This window comes from Entelurus aequoreus, linkage group LG17, assembly GCF_033978785.1.
Source record: "Entelurus aequoreus isolate RoL-2023_Sb linkage group LG17, RoL_Eaeq_v1.1, whole genome shotgun sequence".
Classification (NCBI taxonomy): Eukaryota; Metazoa; Chordata; class Actinopteri; order Syngnathiformes; family Syngnathidae; genus Entelurus; species Entelurus aequoreus.
Window position 1 is genome coordinate 17,718,371 of NC_084747.1, and position 9,499 is coordinate 17,727,869.

Genomic DNA, 9,499 nt, shown 5'->3' on the forward strand with positions numbered 1-9,499 from the left:
GGAAAGGGGAAACATGTTTTGTGTTCGATATATCAGAAAAGTAGTGTGGGTGGATGACTGAAAGGTCGGAATTGGGTTTAAAAAATGTTAAATATTTTGAGAATATAGGGCATTGTAGAAGTTTGAATATGTACACTCATTTCAAGGGGAATTTCCTGGAAATGTGGGGATTTTGGTAAAACCGCAATTTAAAAAAAATATTGATACCAGCACAATTATACTAGATGATATGAATGGGTTGGTGTTGGAATGTTTTGGAATCGGTTGAAAAATATTGACGGAGTAACCGTTTGACTTGAAAATGGGTATTTCGGTACTCCTGGTATTTCGGTAAAACCAGGAATTTGTAAAAAAATTTGTACAAATTTATCGTACAAGGTGATCAGAGCGTGGAACGGTTCCAATCGCGTGAGAGATTTGGGAAATTTGGTCGATTGTATATTTCCTATTCATTGTCAATTGTTCATTGTAGAACTAAGAACATGTTCATTCATTTGAATGGAAATTTCCTGGAAATTTGGGAAATTCGGGAAAACCTGAAATTTTTGAAAATATTGATACCAGCACAATTGTCCTAGATGATTGGTGTTGGAATGTTTCTGATTCAGTCGAAAAATTTTGACGGAATAACTGTTTGACTTGATAATATGTATTTTGGTGTTCCTGGTATTTCGGGAAAACCGGGTATTTGTACAAAAAAATAAATTGTAATTGTTTTGCCCCAACGAAGAGGAATGTTTTGTAAAACGGTTGAAACGGTTGAAAAATTTGGACTGTGAAAACTTTCCAGCATCAGGTGAAAAGAGGGCTTTGGAGAACTGGGAATTCTGGAAATTCCTGGAATATTTTGCAACTTGGAAAATGGTAGTTTTATCGTACAAGGTGATCGGACCTTGGAACAGTTCCAAACGCGTGAGAGATTTGGGAAATGTAGTTGATTGTATATTTCCTATTCATTGTCAATTGTTCATTGTAGAACTAAGATTATGTTCATTCATTTGAATGGGAATTTCCTGGAAATGTGGGAAATTTGGGAAAACTTGGAATTTTTTAAAAATATTGATACCAGCACAATTGTCCTAGATGATATGAATGGGTTGGTGTTGAAATGTTTCGGATTCAGTCGAAATATGCTGACGGAATAAGTGTTTGACTTGAGAATGGGTATTTTGGTATTCCTGGTATTTTGGGAAAACCGGGAATTTGTACAAAAAGAGAAATTGTCCTAGATGATATGAATGGGTTGGTGTTGGAATGTTTCGGATTCAGTCGAAAAATGTTGACGGAGTAACTGTTTGACTTGATAATGGGTATTTTGGTGTTCCTGGTATTTCGGGAAAACCGGGTATTTGTACAAAAAGAGAAATGGTCATTTTTTTGCCCCAACGAAGAGGAATGTTTTGTAAAACAGTTGAAACGGTTGAAAAATGTGGACTGTGAAAACTTTCCAGCATGAGGTGAAAAGAGGGCTTTGGAGAACCGGGAATTCTGGAAATTCCTGGAATATTTTGCAACTTGGAAAATTTTAGTTTTATCGTACAAGGTGATCGGTGCGTGGAACGGTTCCAAACGCGTGAGAGATTTGGGAAATGTAGTTGATTGTATATTTCCTATTCATTGTCAATTGTTCATTGTAGAACTAAGAATATGTTCATTCATTTGAATGGGAATTTCCTGGAAATGTGGGAAATTTGGGAAAACTATATATCGATACCAGCACAATTGTCCTTGATGATTTGAAGGGGTTGGTGTTGGAATGTTTTGGATTCGGTCGAAAAATGTTGACGAAGTAACCGTTTGACTTGAGAATGGGTATTTTGGTATTCCTGGTATTTTGGGAAAACCGGAAATTTGTACAAAAAGAGAAATTGTCCTAGATGATATGAATGGGTTGGTGTTGGAATGTTTCGGATTTGGTTGAAAAATGTTGACGGAGTAACTGTTTAACTTGATAATGGGTATTTTGGTGTTCCTGGTATTTCGGGAAAACTGGGTATTTGTACAAAAAGAGAAATGGTAATTTATTTGCCCCAACGAAGACGAATGCTTTGTAAAACAGTTGAAACGGTTGAAAAATGTGGACTGTGAAAACATTCCAGCATCAGGTGAAAAGAGGGCTTTGGAGAACTGGGAATTCTGGAAATTCCTGGAATATTTAGCAACTTCGAAAATGGCAGTTTTATCGTACAAGGTGATCGGAGCGTGGAACGGTTCCAATCGAGTGAGAGATTTGGGAAATGTAGTCGATTGTATATTTCCTATTCATTGTCAATTGTTCATTGTAGAACTAAGAATATTTGAATGGGAATTTCCTGGAAATGTGGGAAATTCAGGAAAACATAGAAGTTTAAAAAAATATTGATACGAGCACAATTATCCTAGATGATATGAATGGGTTGGTGTTGGAATGTTTCGGAATCGGTTGAAAAATGTTGACGGAGTAACTGTTTGACTTGATAATGGGTATTTTGGTGTTCCTGGTATTTCGGGAAAACCGGGTATTTGTACAAAAAGAGAAATGGTAATTTTTTTGCCCCAACGAAGAGGAATGGAAGAGGAATGTTTTGTCAAACAGTTGAAACGGTTGAAAAATGTGGACTGTGAAAACTTTCCAGCATGAGGTGAAAAGAGGGCTTTGGGGGAACCGGGAATTCTGGAAATTCCTGGAATTTTTTGGCAACTTGGAAAATGGTAGCTTGATTGCACAAGGTGGGTGGATGTGTGGAATGGTTCCCATCGGGTGAGAGATTTGGGAATTGTGCAAGTTCGAAAAATGGCCAATTCATTTCCAATGTTAAAGATGACCCGGAAAACCAGGAATTCTGGGTAATTTGGGAAATTTGGGAATTTTTTTTCTGGTGCGCATAGTGAGTGGTAGTTTCCCGGGACAACAATTTGCTATAAGTTGTGTGTCCTAACGGAGGATAAAGATCCTTCAGCAAAGATGCATGGATCCCCGACCTTTATTCTAGTTTCCAGCTAATGGCAATGGCTGAAGTCAACATCCTAATACTTCCAAAGGCACACAATTTAATTTCTGGTTTTGAGGGAGCAAACGACATTTCCTGGTACTCACAGAGGTGCAGATCTTGTAGCCCACCCCGAAGTCGAAGCGGCACTGCTCGTCCATGGAGTAGTTGATGCCGGGCAGCTCCGGAAGCTGCGGCCAGTCGTGCTTGAAGGGGTCGTCCAGGAGACAGTCGTAGGTGCTGTAGGGAGACCATGAGGTAACACCAGAAATCTGTCATCGGTTGGAAAATGTGGGAGGATTGTGATGGTTGGAGGAAAGGTCAATGAGGTATGGGTCATCACAGGCGAAAAGGTTTTGGTCAATGTCGCTCAATTTCTGAAGTCCCAGCAAATGTGTGATCGAGTGAGTAGAAATTGTCCCGGCAAGAAATCTGCGTTCAAAGAACTCCGGCTTATTAGTGATTCCCAGAGCCCCAAAAAAGTCTGCGGGCTATAGAGCGTTTTCTATTGGGGCTCCAGTACTATGGAATGTTCTACCGGTAACAGTTAGAGATGCTACCTCAGTAGAAGCATTTCAGTCCCATCTTAAAACTCATTTGTATACTCTAGCCTTTAAATAGACCCCCCTTTTAGACCAGTTGATCTGCCGTCTCTTTTCTGCACTGCCCCCCTCGCCCTCGCCCTCGTGGAGGGGGGGGGGGGGGGGCACAGGTTCGGTGGCCACGGATGAAGAGCTGGCTGTCCAGAGTCGGGACCCGGGGTGGACCGCTCGCCTGTGCATCGGTTGGGGACGTCTCTGCGCTGCTGACCTGTCTCCGCTTGGGATGGTCTCCTGCTGGCCCCACTATGGACTGGACTCTCACTATTATGCTAGATCCACTATGGACTGGACCCTCACTATTATGTTAGATCCACTACGGACTGGACTCTCACTATTATGTTAGATCCACTATGAACTGGACTCCCACTATTATGTTAGATCCACTATGGACTGGACTCTCACACTATTATGTTAGATCCACTATGGACTGGACTCTCACACTATTATGTTAGATCCACTATGGACTGGACTCTCACAATATTATGCTAGATCCACTATGGACTGGACTCTCACTATTATGTTGGATTCACTATGGACTGGAATCTCACTATTATGTTAGATCCACTATGGACTGGACTCTCACAATATTATGCTAGATCCACTATGGACTGGACTCTCACTATTATGTTAGATTCACTATGGACTGGAATCTCACTATTATGTTAGATCCACTATGGACTGGACTCTCACACTATTATGTTAGATCCACTATGGACTGGACTCCCACAATATTATGCTAGATCCACTATGGACTGGACTCTCACTATTATGTTAGATTCACTATGGACTGGACTCTCACTATTATGTTAGATCCACTATGGACTGGACTCTCACAATATTATGCTAGATCCACTATGGACTGGACTCTCACTATTATGTTAGATCCACTACGGACTGGACTCTCACTATTATGTTAGTCCCACTATGGACTGGACTCCCACTATTATGTTAGATCCACTATGGACTGGACTCTCACACTATTATGTTAGATCCACTATGGACTGGACTCTCACACTATTATGTTAGATCCACTATGGACTGGACTCTCACTATTATGCTAGATCCACTATGGACTGGACTCTCACTATTATGTTAGATCCACTACGGACTGGACTCTCACTATTATGTTAGATCCACTATGAACTGGACTCCCACTATTATGTTAGATCCACTATGGACTGGACTCTCACACTATTATGTTAGATCCACTATGGACTGGACTCTCACACTATTATGTTAGATCCACTATGGACTGGACTCTCACAATATTATGCTAGATCCACTATGGACTGGACTCTCACTATTATGTTAGATTCACTATGGACTGGAATCTCACTATTATGTTAGATCCACTATGGACTGGACTCTCACAATATTATGCTAGATCCACTATGAACTGGACTCTCACTATTATGTTAGATTCACTATGGACTGGAATCTCACTATTATGTTAGATCCACTATGGACTGGACTCTCACACTATTATGTTAGATCCACTATGGACTGGACTCTCACAATATTATGCTAGATCCACTATGGACTGGACTCTCACTATTATGTTAGATTCACTATGGACTGGACTCTCACTATTATGTTAGATCCACTATGGACTGGACTCTCACAATATTATGCTAGATTCACTCGACGTCCATTTCCCCGGTCGCTCAGGGGGTGGGGGGGTCCCCACATCTGCGGTCCCCGCCAAGGTTTCTCATTGTCCCATTGGGTTGAGTTTTTCCTTGCCCTGATGTGGGATCTGAGCCGAGGATGTCGTTGTGGCTTGTGCAGCCCTTTGACACACTCGCGATTTAGGGCTATATAAATAAACATTGATTGATTGACTGATTGAAATTCCATAGAGAAATTACAAGACCTGCGCGAGAAATTCCAAGTTTCACAATTGTCGATTCAAACCAATTCTCACAATCCAAAAATGTTATATATATATATATATAAATATATATACATTTATATATATATAAAATGGATGGATATATATACAGTATATATAGCCGAGGTTTCTGTGGTTTACCCGTTATACAGTGCTCAATACCGGGGTAGAGCGGAATATACGTTAGGTCAGAAATAACACAGAGGCTATATCATCCCTACAAGCCTGTTTCGCGGGTTTCTCTACACGTCAGGTGATTTTGACGAGCAGGGAAACCTGCGAAACAGGCTTGTAGGGATGGTATAGCCTCTGTGTTTCTTCTGACCTAACGTATATATATATATATATATATATATATATATATATATATATATATATATATATATATATATATATATATATATATATATATATATATATATATATATATATATATATATATAGCGAGGTTACTGAGGTTTATCCGTTAGACAGTGCTCAATACCGGGGTAGGGCGGAATATTTGTTAGGTACACCATACAACAGTGCAACTAAAAGATGTAACCTGTGCCTGAAAGAAAAACATTTTTATTATATGCCATCCCAGCATGTCCACATTAAACAAACGCAACAAACTGCTCCCGTCATGTCGGCACAGAAGCAAGGCACTACTGTGTTACAATGGCCACACCACCATGTGATGTACCCTATATACTGTATATGTAACAACCACAGACGCTTCAATAAACATGCGAAACAGGCTTGTAGGGATGAAATAGCCTCTGTGTTTATAATATATATATATATATATATATATATATATATATATATATATATATATATATATATATATATATATATATATTTATATATATATCCATCCATCCATCCATTTTCTACCGCTTATTCCCTTTGGGGTCGCAGGGGGCGCTGGAGCCTATCTCAGCTACAATCGGGCGGAAGGCGGGGTACACCCTGGACAAGTCGCCACCTCATCACAGGGCCTTATATATATATATATATATATATATATATATATATATATATATATATATATATATATATATATATATATATATATTTTAGGGCACATTCAGCTGGAACTGAACATATTCACCATTAATTAGTTGCTTATTAAATTAACAAAGACTTAATTTAGAGTTATTTGGACACTAGGGGAATATATAAGGGTTAGAGTTACTAATAAGCAATAATTCTGAGGTTATTGTGGGAACACTCTTAGTGTCAGAATAATTGTATCTAAGTCATCACAAAACTTTGTGTTTCCCGGCGAGAAGACAAAAGCTGTATTTGATCCTACCGAGAAGAAGGCTTGTAAAACTCCACTGCGTAGGATGGGAAGCAACATGAAGGTGTTCAGTTTCTTTGATGTATTGTAATCTACGTAAATATTTTGTCTTGACCCGAGAACTACAAAGCGGAGAGGAAGCAGGACCAGACTCCCCTCTAGGCGACCTTTTCTTTTAACTGCCTTACGACCTTTTCTTTGGACTGTTTTGTGACAAAGACGATGGCTGTTTACGACCCCCCCTCCCTTAGAAACAGCTGTTGCCATGTAATCAGGGAAAGTCCAAATAAAAGAGGAGGCGTACAATCTTTCGTCAGAGCGTGTTGGGAGACTGTGCAAGAGTACAGCCCAGACGTTTCTCCTCAATTGAGCCAAATTTAATTATGTCTCTGTTTAATTCCTTGCTTCTTGTCTTGTTTAATAGATGTCATCAGTGTTTGAACCTGACACTTAGTTAATGGCTTCCTGGTTGTATAATAAGGCCATGCAGAATAAGGCATTAACAAGTACTTAATAATGACTAATTAAGAGCCAATATGTTACTAATTTGCATGTTAATAAACAACTAATTAATGGTGAATATGTGTTCCCCGCACTAAAGTGTTACCGAATTAAGATCCAAGAAATGAGCACATGTATTAGTGACTGATGTGACGTGGAATAGGGTTAGGATTGAATAAGCTCGACTTCCTTCTACTCCTTTTCGAACTTTGAACTATGAATTGTTGACAAGAATCAACATAACTTTGCATGCGTGTTCTAATGAAGGCAACTTTGAGGGGAATATTGCGTGTCTATGCTAGTGGATTTTACCCGCGCTCGCAAACAAACGCTCAAAAGAAATGCAAAGCGAGTCGAGAGTTTGCAGTCAAATTGCCAGATATAATTGCCGGTTGCCGTTATCCCACTTGGATGTGACTCACCGCTGTCATGGTGGGAAAAGAATGGGAGACAGATTAGTCGCCGAAGTGGTGGAGCGTGGCTTCAGCGGAATGAACATCAAACTTTCTCGTTAGTTTCTCAGTCGCCGAAGTGCACTCAAGGTCAAAGAGCTGGTGAACGCCATTTAGTATTAGGTAATATATATTATTGGTAATAGGTTTTAGGTATTATATTATAGGTATTAAGTCTCAGGCATTAGGTTTTAGGTATTAAATTATAGGTATTAGGTTTCAGGTATTATGTATTAGGTATTATGTATTAGGTTTCAGGTTTCAGGCATTAGGTTTCAAGCTTTAGGATTCAGGCATTAGGTTTCAGGTATTAGGTTTCAGGTATTAGGTTTCAGGTATTATATATTAGGTATTATGTATTAAGTTTCAGGTATTAGGTTTTAGGTAGTAGGTTTCAGGCTTTAGGTTTCAGGCATTAGGTTTCAGGTATTAGGTTTCAGGTATTAGGTTTCAGGCATTAGGTTTCAGGTATAATGTATTAGGTATTATGTATTAGGTTTCAGGCATTAGGTTTCAGGCATTAGGTTTCAGGCATTAGGTTTCAAGCATTAGGTTTCAGGTATTAGGTTTCAGGTATTAGGTTTCAGGTATTAGGTTTCAGGTATTAGGTTTCAGGTATTAGGTTTCAGGTATTAGGTTTCAGGCATTAGGTTTCAGGTAGTAGGTTTCAGGTAGTAGGTTTCAGGTATTAGGTTTCATGCATTAGGTTTCAGGTATTAGGTTTCAGGTATTGGGTTTCAGGCATTGGGTTTCAGGCATTAGGTTTCAGGCATTAGGTTTCAGGCATTAGGTTTCAGGCATTAGGTTTCAGGTATTAGGTTTCAGGTATTATGTATTAGGTATTATATATTAGGTTTCAGGTATTAGGTTTCAGGCATTAGGTTTCAGGTATTAGGTTTCAGGTATTAGGTTTCAGGCATTAGGTTTCAGGTATAATGTATTAGGTATTATGTATTAGGTTTCAGGCATTAGGTTTCAGGCATTAGGTTTCAGGCATTAGGTTTCAGGTATTAGGTTTCAAGCATTAGGTTTCAGGTATTAGGTTTCAGGTATTAGGTTTTAGGAATTAGGTTTCAGGTAGTAGGTTTCAGGTATTAGGTTTCAGACATTAGGTTTCAGGCATTAGGGTTTCAGGTATTAGGTTTCAGGTATTAGGTTTCAGGTATTATGGATTAGGTATTATGTATTAGGTTTCAGGCATTAGGTTTTAGGAATTAGGTTTCAGGTAGTAGGTTTCAGGTATTAGGTTTCAGACATTAGGTTTCAGGCATTAGGTTTCAGGGATTAGGTTTCAGGTATTAGGTTTCAGGCATTAGGTTTCAGGTAGTAGGTTTCAGGTATTAGGTTTCAGGCATTAGGTTTCAGGTAGTAGGTTTCAGGTATTAGGTTTCAGGCATTAGGTTTCAGGTATAATGTATTAGGTATTATGTATTAGGTTTCAGGCATTAGGTTTCAGGCATTAGGTTTCAGGTATTAAGTTTCAGGTATTAGGTTTCAGGCATTTGGTTTCAGGCATTAGGTTTCAAGTATTAGGTTTCAGACATTAGGTTTCAGGTGTTATATTATAAGTATTGGGTTTCAGATATTAGGTTTTAGGTATTATGTATTAGGTTGCAGGTGTTAGATGTTAGGTATTAGGTATTGGACCGCAGGAGTGAATCTGGATTCAAACACAGAATGGATCTGACCATGTGACCTGTTGGGCTGTATTGTTTATGGCCGTTCACTTGTGACTCCACGTCTTCCAGCCCAGTGCTCCGCGACGCTGCTGAGCGCAGTCGATACTTCACGCGCCG

The 9,499-nt window shown here is 39.3% G+C and overlaps 1 protein-coding gene across 1 annotated transcript in view; it reads right to left on the reverse strand.

The window, feature by feature from the left end:
* adamts3 (ADAM metallopeptidase with thrombospondin type 1 motif, 3) overlaps positions 1-9,499 on the reverse strand; it is a 452,399-nt gene that overhangs the window by 118,523 nt on the left and 324,377 nt on the right. Inside the window, exon 8 of the mRNA XM_062024353.1 lies at positions 3,077-3,209. Within this exon, the coding sequence (XP_061880337.1) occupies positions 3,077-3,209 (133 nt within the window). The remainder of the gene's footprint in view (positions 1-3,076; positions 3,210-9,499) is intronic.